The sequence below is a fragment of the Cervus canadensis genome, chromosome 2 (assembly GCF_019320065.1).
Source record: "Cervus canadensis isolate Bull #8, Minnesota chromosome 2, ASM1932006v1, whole genome shotgun sequence".
In the NCBI taxonomy this organism is placed as follows: Eukaryota; Metazoa; Chordata; class Mammalia; order Artiodactyla; family Cervidae; genus Cervus; species Cervus canadensis.
This window is the reverse complement of record NC_057387.1, coordinates 15,544,056-15,558,208: the sequence shown is the minus strand read 5'-3', so window position 1 is coordinate 15,558,208 and position 14,153 is coordinate 15,544,056. Positions and strand designations below refer to the sequence as shown.

Genomic DNA, 14,153 nt, shown 5'->3' with positions numbered 1-14,153 from the left:
GGCGGCACTCCTCTGGGCCCCACCCCGTGCCCGCCCATCTCTTTCTGCTGGCTTCCTCGGCCAGCCCAGCCTCCTGCTCCCTGGGCTTTCCCTTCCCAGCCAACGCTGGCCTGTCTCCCTAGCCATTTTGCAGTTTTTTGCTTACTATCATCCCCCTCTTTTGACTTCACTCTTCCAGTCAGAAGTCAGAGAGGCTGGGGTGAAGTGGAGGTTTAATCAGAATGAGCAGGGGAAGAGGAGTTTTAGAGGAATTCGGGGAAAAGGAAAGTTTGGGGGAATAAGGGTGAAGGCCAGGATATCACAGGAGTTGGCAAAAATTGGGGACTGATTTTTGAAAGGGGTACTCAAGAAAAATAGAATCCTTCTGGGGCAGTTCTAGAATTCTGGTGTTACTGTTCCAAGCTCTTAATTTTAGAATTCCAACTCCTTTTGAAAAAAGCGGGATGGCTGGAGTTGGTGGCTATTTGTTGAGTCAGTCTGCCCCCTGGTGGAACAGAGTGAAAATTAAAATTAATTATACTATAGAATCAGCTCCAAAATTAATTATACTATAGAATCAGTTCCACACACTCCCTCTCCCAGTCTCCAAGCCCTGACCCTAACCCTAACCCTAACCCTAGATACATTCTGGAGCTTCATCTTGAACAGTCTTCCTTCTGGGAACCTGTGTATGAATTCTCTGACAGGCCAGCTCAGGAAGACAGAGATTGAGACTACCAATGTCTCGCGCCATTCTCTTGAGGAGATGTGGATCTTTTAACACAGTCCGGAGGCAGTACTCCTAACACACTAATGAACAGACTGGGAATGTGTAGCCTTGGCAACCAGAAAGCTGAAATATGGAGAATATGGCTACACAAAACCAACTTTATCTTTACTTTGGAAAAAATATTCAAAATATCTGCTTTTCTAATAGCAGGTCAGTAGAATAGTCCTTCTATAAACATAGTGTACTGGTTATGAAAAGGCATCTTTGGTCACTTCAGTTATCCTTGTCATACTGTGTGCCAGTGTTTGTCCCTCTCACAGACAACTATTCAATCCTCTTTTATCCTTTATCTCACCACCCATTATGTCTTCAAGTTGTATTACAAAACCTGAGTATTCTCTACTTCTCCCTGCTGGTCAGACCATCTCTCACTAATGCTTTAAATTATTCTTCAGTTTTCATGGATTTGTCTGACAAAAACCTATTGGTTCTTTTTCATTTCATCTTATTTTGTCTGAATCTGGACTTTTCATCCCAGCAACAGACTATTCTTTTTCACCTCTCTAAATTGCTGTTGTTGTTTAGTTGCTAAGTTGTGTCTGATTTTTTTTTCCATGTCTGACTCTTGCGACCCCATGGACTGTAGCCCGCCAGGCTCCTCTGTCCATGAGATTTTCCAGGCAATAATGGGAAGAGTGGGTTGCCATTTCCTTCTCCAGGGGATCTTCCTGACTCAGGGATTGAACCCATGTCACTTATGCTGTTGGATACCTGCTTTCACTGGAACCTCATCTCCACAGTTCTCTCCCACTAGCTCTCAGAGCTTCTGCAATAATGCCTTTGCCCTCCTCAATTATGGTAGGCTCTTCCTGGTCTCTGGTTTTGTATTCACAAACTCTTGCCTAGAATGCTGTTCTCCCAGATTGCTGCTTGTTTAATTTCTTGTCTTTCGGTGTGCGCGTTCTCAGTCGCTCAGTTGTGTCCCACTCTTTCCGACCCCATGGACTGTAGCCTGCCAGGCTCATCTGTCCATGGGATTTCCCAGGCAAGAATGTCAGAGTGAGTTGCCATTTCCTCTTCCGGGAGATCTTCCCAACACAGGAATCGAAACTGCAGCTAGTGCATTGGCAGCTGGATCCTTTTCCACTGAGCCACCTGGGAACATGTCACTTCCTCAGAGGTTTTTCTCACCCATCAGTAGTGTGCCAAATCATACAGAAGGCTAAGGGAAGAACTGATGCTTCCCCCCCCCCAATTATTTTTATTAGTTGGAGGCTAATTATTTTACAATATTGTAGTGGGTTTTGCCATACATTGACATGAATCAGCCATGGATTTACATGTGTTCCCCATCCTGAACCCCCCGAATTGATGCTTTTGAACTGTGGTGATGGAGAAGACTCTTGAGAGTTGTCCCTTGGACAGCAAGATCAGACCAGTCAATCCTAAAGGAAATCAACCCTTAATATTCATTGGAAGGACTGATGCTGAAGCTCCAATACTTCGGCCACCTGATGCAAACAGTGGACTCATTAGAAAAGACCCTGACGCGGGAAGGACTGAAGGCAGGAGGAGAAGGGGCGGGGCCAACAGAGGATGAAATGGTTGGATAGCATCACTGACTCAATGGACAAGAGTTTGAGCAAACTCTGATAGTGAAGGACAGGGAAGCCTGGCCTGCTGCAGTCCATGGGGTTGCAAAGAGCCAGACATGACTGAGCAACTGAACAGCAACAGTAGTGTGCTGGAACCAATTATCACTGGCTCATGAAGACAGATCCTGCTTTCCAAATCGTGTTTAATGATGTAACATTGGTTATGGTGAAACTGGCCAAGCTGAGAGTATTTTTTCCATTGAAATTAGTGAGGACGACAAATCAGGGCTCCCCGCCATAAAGTCAATGGTTAAACGTTTGCCAGCATATCCTTGACAAGAACTCACATCCCTTGTCCAATTCTATTCCTTTGGAATTAACCAGGTCCCCATATACCATTTGAGTCATCTTTGTTCCTCCTTTACGACAAATGGACATTTTAACCCTTTGATCATTACTGTAGAAGATAATGATTTGGTCTTTTTTCTTTCTTTTCATTCCCTGTCCAGAGTGTCAGTGCTGCCAAGATTAGAAGTCTTGGAAAGGCAGTTCTGATGAAAATGTGGCGGAAAGGATGTGGGAATGTAAAGACAGAGTTGTGAAGATTAACATTAAAAGCAGTCCGAACGATACAGAAGTGACTAATGTAATAATTATTACAGAGAAAGATGGAAAGGAGAGAATAAAATTAACAACGGTTAGTCCTAGAAATAGGCTGAAAGTGCGGAGAAGATGAGAACTTGCTTTTTTTTATATTTACATTACTGAATTGTTAAAAATGGGCAAACTAAACCAATTGAAAAATAGTAAAGAAAAAAAAAAGAAAAATAGTAAAGAAATTTAACAAGTCACAGATATGACTCAGTCTGTTTTCCTAACCAGTTCCTGTTGTTAAAGTGTAGCGCGAATTTTTAAAAATGTCTATTTACCCCTTGACGGGGACCAGACACTGACCTTAAGATACCAAGCTCACTCTCAACATGGCGACTCATCTGAGTCCTGTCATTTAGAGACCTTCCCAAAATGGCAGCCCCCACTTCGCCCCAAGGCCCAAGACCATGAGTGAAGGACCTTCTCAACATGGCGGCGATAGGCCCTAACGTCATTTCCTGCGGGACGGCGAATTTAAGGATCAGGATTTCCGCTTCCGCCCTTTTCCGGCGGTGACGACCTCCTCACGAGAACATGCCTGTGAGTTCCTCCGGCTAGGTTTCCGTGGAGATCTCGTTCTTCTGTCTGCACGCTCCTCTCACGCTGATTTGGGATCACAGAAGGCCCTCATTTGCCCTCCCCACTTCCCAGGACAAGTAACTACAGGGGCCGCAGAGGCCAGCTGGGACCCGTGCATGGACGGGAGCGGAGAGGCAATAAGATGGCGGCCCAGCTGCGCAGACACCAGGGGCGACAAGGGGCGAGCTCTCCCCGTTATGTGGCAGTGTGGGCTGTTTTCGAGCATCCATGTTCACCATTGGTTTCTAAATCTCTACATTTCTGCCTCTGTTAGCTCGCAAAGGATCTTCTTCATCCCTCTCCAGAAGAGGAGAAGAGGAAACACAAGAAGAAGCGCCTGGTGCAGAGCCCCAATTCCTATTTCATGGATGTAAAATGCCCAGGTGAGGAGATAACATGTAGTAGTGGGGAAGGCACTGAACCCCACGAGTTGAAAAAAGGTATCCGTGAAGCCCTAATGTATTCAAATTTGAATGTTAGAGATGAGTAAAATTTTGCGTTTGAGGAGGAGTGATCCAGAGAGAGTCCCCTTCAAAACTCTGTGTAGACCACAACCCTTGTGTTGGGAAACACTGCAATGATAATGTTGGGCTTCTGTGGTAATTTATGTACTTAATTCCTGGCGGCAAAGGGGTAGATATGTTCACCAGTTACTGAGCATCTCTCCTCACCAAGTACAGGATTTTTCTCTTTGACTTTTGAATAGTTTTTTGGATGATGATGATTGCTCAGAAAATCCATAGTTTGGGGCACATGGTCAAGGTTGCTTTTGAGTTGACTTTGATGTATACCTAGAGCCAGATAATCAAGTTTAGACTAGGAAAGTAAATTCCAAGAATTTTCATAGTATACTTGTTTTAGAGTTAATGCATGGCAGCATATGTTTAAGTGAAGAAAGGTTTGGGGAAAAAAGGGTAACTCGTTGATGTTTCCCCCCAGGATGCTATAAAATCACCACCGTCTTTAGCCATGCACAAACAGTAGTTTTGTGTGTTGGCTGCTCTACTGTCCTCTGCCAGCCTACAGGAGGAAAAGCAAGGCTTACAGAAGGTAAATGGTTTAATGTAATTTTTATACTTTTTTCCCTTATGTCTTCCAAATGCATAATCGGGAAACATCTCAAAGTGCTACTGTCTAAAGCTGGGTGGATGGGTGATAAAAGGGCTTCATATGAGCTGAATCTGATGTCTAGTGACTAGGGAGAAGCTAAAAGAGTTGAAGAAAATAGAGATGTAGGTTTCCTATGGGTTAGAGGCATCTTGTTTTGTGGGGTTCAGGCAGGGTAAGTAGGCTGCTATCAGTTAACCTTTGGAACTTTTTTTTGGCAGGATGCTCTTTCAGACGGAAGCAGCACTAAAAGCACCCTGTATCAAGATGAACGGGAGACCATCCCAATAAACAAGTTTTGGATACATCCTGTTTATTGTCTTGTTTTACTGCTAGGAAGTTCCTACCTCACGTATTCAGGGGCAACCAGAAGAGTGGATTCTAGAGTCATTTGGGGCAAGTAAGTGGCCAAGAACTTAAAAAGTCCGTTTGGGACATTGCTATCCCTAGGAATAAATCTGCAGAGCTTGATTAAAAACTGGAATAGTATGTAAATGGGGTATTTCCTTTCACTTTTATGTTTTCTTAGAATTAAGAACTGACTGTTGATACTTAAAACGCAATCCAGCACACCACTTTAATATAAAACAGCTTAAGATCCTTTATTTACAGTTCTCAGAAGCCTTGTTTGGAGGCGTATGAGTGTAGAGGTTGCTGCTAGCACATGGTCTGGGGCTAGAACTCTCCAGTCCCCTATAGTTAAAGACTTGTCCAAGCAGAGGTTAGTGTCTTATACTCCACAGCCAGTGTTGCAGCCGATTCTGGGCTGGTGGGGGTTGTGGACTCATGAAAGGAGGGGGAGACCGTGTGGATCTGTAAGAACCTAGAGGTAAAGGAGGAAAGGAAATAGAAGACGGATGAATAAAGGTGAATGAGGGTGGTACCTGAGTTTTTTTGAAGATAACAGATGGTGATTCTTTACCTGACTGTGTACCTAGAGTTGGTACGTAAACAACTGGAACTGTCTGTATCTTGTTTAGGAAGGCATTGTATGCTAGAAAAAGAAGAAGAGAGATGTCAACAAGGAGATCTGTTTTCACTAGAGGAAGGCCTTAAGGGTCAAGTCCGTTCTTAAGTATTGCTATAAAAAAAAGTAATGCTTCAAATTAAATAATTCTCTATACTTAACAGGAAATTTTTATTCAGTGAATTTTAGAGGTATTCCAACTTTTGGCTGAAAGATGGGAAATGCACGTGTAGATGACGGTATGTGTTATGTTGCTTGAATCACCTATCGCTATGTATTTGAACAAAACTAGTTAACAATTTAAAGTTTAGCGGTGATTTCCACTTCTGAGTGGTAGCTGTTTGCCACATGAAGTTTATTGCTTCTCAGTAAGTTGGGTAGGGCAGATAAGTCAGTTTCAATTGCATGTCCCAAATTAGATGTGATATAAACAGCTAATTTTCATCCTCATTTAGTTTGTGAAATAAAATGAAGGCAGTTTCCAAGTCTAAATTCCACGGTGCTGAATATAAGGACTCCTTACCTAGAAAGAGGAAAGCTGTTGATGCCAGCACCACAAAGAGGGTAAAGAGGAGAATCTGGTAAGAACCTGCGAACTTCTGGAGAACACCTGAACCGTCACACTGATCTACGCATTGGCAGAATAAAAGAAGATAGTTTTTTTAATATATCCAGGACAGATGTCACATTTAAAAATTGTATGCTCCCGAGATGTCTAGCTTAAGCACTCAAAACTTAGCCCTCTAGGAAATTCTTTTTGTTTCTTACCAGAGAAAAAGGGGTGAACAGCACTTGGTGCCTCTACCTTTTTGGCTTTTTATCATTCTTAACATAATAAACTACAATTCTTGAGCCTTTCTTTTCAGTTTGCAAAAGAATGTTTAAATTCTCTGCCACTGTAAAATGCCTGTTATCTTTCCTGTGTATTTTAACTCCAGGTGACATCCTTCAACTTTGAATCCCTCTAACCTGAAACAATGACCCAGGAGCCACTTGTCCTTTTTTATTCAGCTATCATTTCTAGGGAACATGATTTGTATATAACTTTGTCTTCAATAAAAGTTAAGACTTATGTCTTTTGAAGCATACTTTGCCTTGGTTATTTCAAATTCTTCAGTGTCTAGAAATGAACTCTTCCTGCCTCACCAAATTGCCATTCCAGATTTTTGTCACCAGGCCCCTATACATAGTTCCTGTTCTGCAACCCTGGTATAGGCCCTCTCCCTCTGGGCTCTTAACTGCTCTTAACCTCTCACTAAACTGTTGCACAACTGTTTAACAACTTAACACTGTTAAACTGCTTTACTCTGAAGAATAATTTGAGGTTGCTTGTACTAAAAGAAAAAAAAAAAGGGCTTCGCTGGTGTCTCAAATGGTAAAGAATCTTCAATGCCTGGATACCTGGGCTTGATCCCTGTGTTGGGAAGATACCCTGGAGGAGGGCATGGCAACCCCCTCCAGTATTCTTGCCTAAGAAATCCCATTGACAGAGGAGCCTAGCAGGCAACAGTCCATGGGGTCACAAAAGAGACATGACTGTTAACCATCCCACACAAACTTGGCATCATTTCTGAACTGGGTGAAGGTAGAGTCAGGATTTGTCAGAGCTAAGTCTTGCTTCTAGGATTACTACCATTTACTGATTGATGCACAAAGATTTGCTAAATACTTCTGGATTAAATCAAACTTTATCAAAGGGCTTAAAACAGGGCAAGAAGTATTCTTTTGAAGCTGGTAAACTCATGTTAAACTGCATTCACGCTTGGTCACTAAGTTGTGTTTGACTCTTCATGGACTGGGGCCCGCCAGGCTCCTCTCTGTCCATGGGGTTTTCCAGGCAAAAATAATTAGAGTGAGCTGCCACTTCTTCCTCCAGGGGATCTTCCTGACCCAGGGATCCAACCTGAGTCTCCTGGTGGCTCAGTGGTAAAAAAAAAATCCACCTGCCAAGCAGGAGACCTAGAGAAGGAGATGGCAACCCACTCCAGTATCCTTACTTGGAGAATCTTGCTAACTCACTACCAAAGAGGAGCCTGCGACACTGACTGGGAGCCTGGGACAGTGACTAAACAAGTTATAAGAAGGCTACCTGAAGGTTATAGTTATAGGGTAGGCTTTGAGAATAAAGATCCATGTCCCAGCTAGTTTGAATAATCTTGATCAAGTGGCTGAATGTTTCCCATTAATTAAATTCTAAACTAAACTGTAATACATTCTTTTTGCCTCTAGATTAAAAATAGGCCCCCCGCCCCCCCATGCTCACCTGCACCAGACTTAGCTTTCATAGCTCTCACTCTTACAGCCTCACTTTGACTGGTGAGCACACAGGAAATGTTGATGAAGACAGGTGATTCCATCTGCTGGAGGGATGTGAAGTTGACTACTCTTACGGGGTAAATGGCCAGGCCAGGTGTGAGCGAAGAGTGCCTACGGCCAGAGACCACTAGAACTGGGGAGCTGGGGAAGACCTTGGAGAAAAGAAAATGGAACTTGTTTGAAAGAAGTCAGTTTTGTGTCAGTACATTCCAATCATATACAGTAAGATATCTGGATTTCTAGTTCTAGCTAGCTGACCAGTCACTTTTTCACAGAGATGTGTTGAAGGGTAGGGGAAGAAAACCATCTGTATGAGAATAATATAGCCTTCAAAAGTTTTTAGCATTCTAAAACTGTCAGGATAGTATTGGTGGTGTGTGCGTGTGTGTTTGTATATATATATATGTATTTGTATTATCTTCCAGACAAGGTTCACGACTTAGATATTGGACTCTGGGAGCCCCCATGGCATTATGAAGTGGACAGATTTTCTGTTTTAGGAATTTCCTGTGGTGAATTTTTTTTTTTTGTGGTGAATTTTATCAAGTGGTTCAGTATCTATTCCTTTACCCTGACTAAGAATGAAAAATTTCATTTTCAAAACCCTGATCTGTTTTGCTTCAGTCCTTAACATACCTCTAGTTTCTCGAGAACTCTATCCACTCCCAGTACTCTTAGCTCCCCGACGTCTTTTTTGTGGCTAAGAACCAGTTCTGACTGGTTGATGTAAAAGGCTGGGATGAAAGGAATAAGGATTCTTTGCATTCCATTCTTGCTACGCTCACTGACAAGTGTGGCCCGACCGTAGACTGAGGTGTCAGCGGTGCTCAGGACCTGGAGCAGCTCCTCTGACTGGGGGCGAACCTCGATCAGGCAGACATAAACCCCTGAAGAAAAGAGGAGGAACTGAGCAGGAACGTCAGAGGCCCTGTTTAGTCAACTGGATTAGGGTAGGAAGGAAAAATAGCATGCAAATTCAAAAGGAAATGAACTCAGTTTTGAGTATTCACTATTAGCATACTGTTGGCCTCTATGAAGGAGTTCACCAAATATGAAACAGTCCCAGGGAACCCATAATTGAACTTAAGGTAAGGATGCCATTACTGGTTAGTGAGCATGTCAGGGGATATTAAATAATGATGTATAAGTGGAAATTAAGGGGATATAGGATGAAGTAGTCAGAGTTGGTGAGATCAGTAAAGGGTTTGTGGAAGAAAGGCAAGCTTTGAACATGTTTAATCACTTCTCTATCAAACCACCTCTTCATGGCCTTATTTCTGTTAATATTGTTTTTCTAGTTACCCACGGTCAACGTTGGTTGTCTTTTGACACCCTTTCTTTCATTCCTATATCCAAATCTTGCTAACTCATCCTTTGAAATATCTCATATCTGACACCTCTGTTAGTATTTCTGTTACTCTGGCCTAGACACTTGTCAATTCATGCTTGGATCACTGCAACATAAATTGCATTTGCTAGTCTCCTTACCTTCCATTCTTAGCCATTTTGTGTACTGCCAGTATATACTTTAAACTTAGTTTTGAAAACTTTCCCAGGGCTCTGTATTGCCTGGAATGTCCTGTTCTCTTCACATCTACCTCAGTCGTGGTCATCCTTCTACAGGTTACTTCTCCTGTAAAACCTGACTCTTAACACCCAGGTTTGATACAAATACTCCTTTCTTTCTGCCATCTAGCATCCTATGTGTATAACTAATCAGCCTGTGCAGTTCTTAGTTCTGTTCAGTCGTGTCCAACTCTTTGCAACCCCAAGGACTACAGCATGCCAGGCTTCACTGTGCATCACCAACTCCCGGAGCCTACTCAAACTCATGTCCATCATGTCGGTGATGCCATCCAACCATCTCATCCTCTGTTGTTTCCTTCTCCTCCTGCCTTCAATCTTTCCCAGCATCAGGGTCTTTTCCAATGATTCAGTTCTTCTCATCAGGTGGCCAAAGTATTGGAATTTCAGCTTCAGCATCAGTCCTTCCAATGTATATTCAGGACTGATTTTCTTTAGGATTGAATGGATAGATCTCCTTGCTTTCCAAGGGACTCTCAAGAGTCTTCTACAACACCACAGTTCAAAAGCATCAATTCTTCAGCACTCAGCTTTCTTCTCACATCCATACATGACTACTGGAAAAACTTTGGCTTTGACTAAATGGACCTTTGTTGGTAAAGTTATGTGTCTGCTTTTTAACATGCTGTCTAGGTTGGTCATAGCTTTTCTTCCAAGGAGCAAGCGTCTTTTAATTTCATGGCTGCAGTTACCATCTGCAGTCATTTTGGAGCTCCCAAAAATAAAGTCTCGACAGGTGAATCCCATTGGGGGGGCCCGCGGGGGCTCAGTCTTCCAGATCAACGGGTAGGGACAGCGGCTGAGAGTGCGAGGAAGTCGTTCGTTTTCCGAGTTGCTCTCTTCCAGGCTTGGTCCAGTTGTTATCATGGCCCGTGGAAATCAACGAGAACTTGCCCGCCAGAAAAACATGAAGAAATCCCAGGAAATTAGTAAGGGAAAAAGAAAAGAAGATAGCCTAACTACTTCTCAGAGGAAGCAGAAGGACTCTAAGATCATGCAACAAATGCAGAAGGCAGCCAATGAGAAGAAGTCTATGCAAACAAGAGAGAAATGATGACTATTTGGAAAACCTGGGTGCTACTGCTAACTAGGTGTATCATAAGCTCTGTGATCAAGATTTCATAGATTGAACAGTCAGTACATATGTTATATCCTTATAAAACTATTTTAAACTTGTCCTTTCAACCTGACTTACTGTGATGTTTCAGAACCATTCTTCAAAGAATAAAACACTAACCATGCAAAATAAATAAAGTCTGTCACTGTTTCCATTGTTCCCCCATCTATTGCCCGTGAAGTGATGGGACCGGATGCCATGATCTTAGTTTTCTGAATGTTGAGTTTTAAGCTAACTTCACTCTCCTCTTTCACTTTCATCAAGAGGCTCTTTAGTTCTTTGTTTTCTGACATAAGGGTGGTGTCATCTGCATGTCTGAGGTTATTGATATTTCTCCCAGCAATCTTGATTCCAGTTTGTGCTTCATCCAGCCTGGCATTTTGTATGATGCACTCTGCATATAAGTTAAATAAGCAGGGTGACAATGTACAGCCTTGATGTTCTCCTTTCCCGATTTGGAACCAGTCTCTTGTTCTAACTGTTGCTTCTTGACCTGTATACAGATCTCTCAGGAGGCAGATCAGGTGGTCTGGTATTTCCATCTCTTGAAAAATTTTCCACAGTTTGTTGTGATCCATACAGTCAAAGGCTTTGGCATAGTCAATAAAGCAAAAGTAGATGTTTTTCTGGAACTTTCTTGCTTTTTCAATGATCCAATAGATGTTGGCAATTTGATCTCTGGTTCCTCTGCCTTTTCTAAATCTAGCTTGAACACCTGGAAGTTCATGGTTCACGTACTGTTGAAGCCTGGCTTGGAAAATTTTGAGCATTACTTTGCTAGCATGTGAGATGAGTGCAATTGTGTGGTAGTTTGAACATTCTCTGGCATTGCCTTTCTTTGGGACTGGAATGAAAACTGACCTTTTCCAGCAGTGACCACTACTGAGTTTTCCAGATTTGCTGGTTTACTGAGTGCAGCACTTTTACAGCATCATCTTTGAGGATTTGAAATAGCTCAACTGGAATTCCATCACCTCCACTAGCTTTGTTTGTAGTGATGCTTCCTAAGGCCCACTTGACTTCGTATTCCAGGATGTCTGGCTCTATGTGAGTGACCACACCGTCATGATTATCTGGGTTATGAAGATCTTTTTTGTATAGTTCTGTGTATTCTTGCTACCTCTTCTTAATATCTCCTGCTTCTGTTAGGTCCATACCATTTCTGTCCTTTATTGTGCTCATCTTTGCGTGAAATGCTCCCTTGGCATCTCTAATCTTCTTGAAGAGATCTCTAGTCTTTCCCATTCTATTGTTTCCTCTATTTCTTTGCATTGATCACTGAGGAAGGCTTTCTTATCTCTCCTTGCTATTCTTTGGAACTCTGCATTCAAATGGGTATATCTTTCCTTTTCTCCTTTGCCTTTAGCTTCTCTTCTTTCCTCAGCTATTTGTAAGGCCTTGTCAGACAACCGTTTTGCCTTTTTGCATTTCTTTTTCTTGGGGATGGTCTTGATTACTGCCTCCTGTACAATGTCACGAACCTCTGACTGTAGTTCTTCAGGCACTCTATCAGATCTAATCCCTTGAATCTATTTGTCACTTCCACTGTATAATCATAAGGGATTTGATTTAGGTCATACCTGAATGGTCTAGTGGTTTTCCCTACTTTCTTCAATTTAAGTCTGAATCTGGCAATAAGGAGCACATGATCTGAGCCACAGTCAGCTCCTGGTCTTGTTTTTGCTGACTATATAGAGCTTCTCCATCTTTGGCTGCAAATAATATAATCAATCTGATTTAGGTATTGACCATCTGGTGATGTCCACATGTAGAGTGTTCTCTTGTGTTTTTGGGAGAGGGTGTTTGCTATGACCAGTGGGTTCTCTTGGCAAAACTGTTATCTTTTGACCTGTTTCGTTTTGTACTCCAAGGCGAAATTTGCCTGTTATTCCAGGTAGCTCTTGACTTCCTACTTTTGCATTCCAGTCCCCTATAATGAAGAGAACATCTTTTTTGGGTGTTAGTTCTAGAAGGTCTTATAGGTCTTCATAGAACCATTCAGCTTCCTCAGCATTACTGGTTGGGGCATAGACTTGGATTAGTGTGATATTGAATGGTTTGCCTTGGAAACAAAGAGAGATCATTCTGTCATTCTTGAGATTGAGATTGTGGTTCTAGTAAGATTTAAAAGCCTTGTCTTGCTCCTCTATCTCTCGTGCCCGTCCTGGTGCCAGGCATTCTCTCTGGTGCTCAAAAGTTTACCGGAATTAACCTTCCTTCAGTGGTTTCTCATTACCATTCAAACTGTCTGACCTTGGAGTAAAAGCTCTCCCATGATATAGCACTACCTACTTATATTTGGGGTGGATTGTCTTATTTTAGATCAGCTGATTTATTTAATATCCTCCCAAAGTCATGCCTATTTTTTCTTTCCACTTGTTAATGCTGTTCTGCTCAGAATATCCTTCAGTTCAACAGCATTCAAACATTGTGCTACTAGTTGGGAACAAAACATGTATGATACATAATCCAAGCCCTCACGAAGATAACAGGCTAACAAAGGAGAAAATAGTAAGTTATAATGGAAAAGCATAGCATATTATAGATACGTGTTAAAAGTTTGTTGAATGGATAGAACAAAAATGCTGACTGAGAAAGATGCCATAGTTACATAGCACCATAGTTACATAGCAGATGAAACGAGGAAGCAGAAATGTAAACCAATAAAGTGACATTTGTACAAATATGAAAACAAGGGGGAAACCAGATTCAACTAGTGGAACTCACCTTTTTCCATGCTGAAATCTGAATGGACATGAAAGACTTTACTTGCTGGAATGTCTAGTAAAGTATTACTGAACTGTACATGGCACAGCATAAGGGTCTCTGGAAGAAGTGTTGTAATGGCCAAGGCCTGACTTGGGGTGCAGGATCCTAGAGAGCAGAAAAGAGGTAAATAGGTTTGTCACTAAGAGGAGTCTGTAAAAGGGGAAACATATATATATTACATATAGAGGGAGTTTGGAATTTAAAAAATGAGAAAGGGTCAGCTCTGTTTGAACTGCTACAGCTGTCTACTTGCCAGCTCTGTTGGGTCTTACCACAGTCAAGGTGAAAGGAGAGTGTAAGGCTCTTGCCTCTGCTAGTCTGTGACTATAATGGAGTTTCTATTATTAATAATATAGCTGGTGTTCTCTTTGAAAAGTTTTTGGAATTCATTAATGGGAATAAGATTACAGAGAAATTGGGCAGTTATTAGAAATAAAATGCTATACTTGGGAGGTAGCTTTTAAATCTAGGAAGATTTGTTTTCCATAACTGATGTAGTATGCATCAAGTCAAAAATCTCTAGAACTTAATTACAAGTGGTGCCTTAAATAGGAGCCACACAGCTGGCAAGAAATCAACTGGCACCAAGGTTGGGTCAGCTGCAATGGATGCATTTTAAATTAAATAGAAACCCGTGTCTTGGTAACAAGGTTTTCCCTTGCACAGTTTCTTAATGGTCTCGGTTTGCTAAAGCTCTTTCTCAATTGCCAGCAGTCCAGTGATCATTCTCATCTTTTGGAGACTATCAGCAGTATCAAA

At 42.0% G+C, this 14,153-nt stretch overlaps 3 protein-coding genes across 3 annotated transcripts in view; 2 read left to right on the top strand and 1 right to left on the bottom strand.

Annotated features, from left to right (window-relative positions):
- Positions 1 to 3,434: 3,434 nt before the first annotated feature.
- RPS27 (ribosomal protein S27) lies at positions 3,435 to 4,948 on the top strand. The gene is made up of 4 exons (XM_043455925.1): positions 3,435 to 3,495; positions 3,809 to 3,917; positions 4,474 to 4,584; positions 4,863 to 4,948. Exons 1-4 carry the CDS (start codon positions 3,490 to 3,492, stop codon positions 4,889 to 4,891), a joined length of 255 nt encoding a protein of 84 aa, XP_043311860.1. The 5' UTR covers positions 3,435 to 3,489; the 3' UTR covers positions 4,892 to 4,948.
- Positions 4,949 to 5,075: 127 nt separating this feature from the next.
- The window catches only part of NUP210L (nucleoporin 210 like), a 97,835-nt gene continuing 88,757 nt past the window's right edge, over positions 5,076 to 14,153 (bottom strand). The window contains exons 35-40 of the mRNA XM_043455424.1: positions 13,353 to 13,499; positions 8,561 to 8,811; positions 7,872 to 8,076; positions 6,132 to 6,236; positions 5,564 to 5,635; positions 5,076 to 5,464 (exon numbers count right to left, since the gene is read on the bottom strand). Coding sequence (XP_043311359.1) covers positions 5,364 to 5,464; positions 5,564 to 5,635; positions 6,132 to 6,236; positions 7,872 to 8,076; positions 8,561 to 8,811; positions 13,353 to 13,499 — 881 coding nt within the window. The 3' untranslated portion in view covers positions 5,076 to 5,363. The remainder of the gene's footprint in view (positions 5,465 to 5,563; positions 5,636 to 6,131; positions 6,237 to 7,871; positions 8,077 to 8,560; positions 8,812 to 13,352; positions 13,500 to 14,153) is intronic.
- LOC122433233 (small EDRK-rich factor 1-like) lies at positions 10,151 to 10,744 on the top strand. The gene has a single exon (XM_043455952.1). It carries the CDS (start codon positions 10,374 to 10,376, stop codon positions 10,560 to 10,562), a length of 189 nt encoding a protein of 62 aa, XP_043311887.1. The 5' UTR covers positions 10,151 to 10,373; the 3' UTR covers positions 10,563 to 10,744.

Coding starts and splice junctions, on each gene's coding strand:
- RPS27 (XM_043455925.1), top strand. Junction 3,918..4,473: donor CATGGATGTAAAATGCCCAG/GTGAGGAGATAA, acceptor GTTTCCCCCCAG/GATGCTATAAAATCACCACC. Junction 4,585..4,862: donor AAAAGCAAGGCTTACAGAAG/GTAAATGGTTTA, acceptor TTTTTTTGGCAG/GATGCTCTTTCAGACGGAAG.
- LOC122433233 (XM_043455952.1), top strand. CDS start 10,374: ATGGCCCGTGGAAATCAACGAGAACTTGCCCGCCAGAAAAACATGAAG.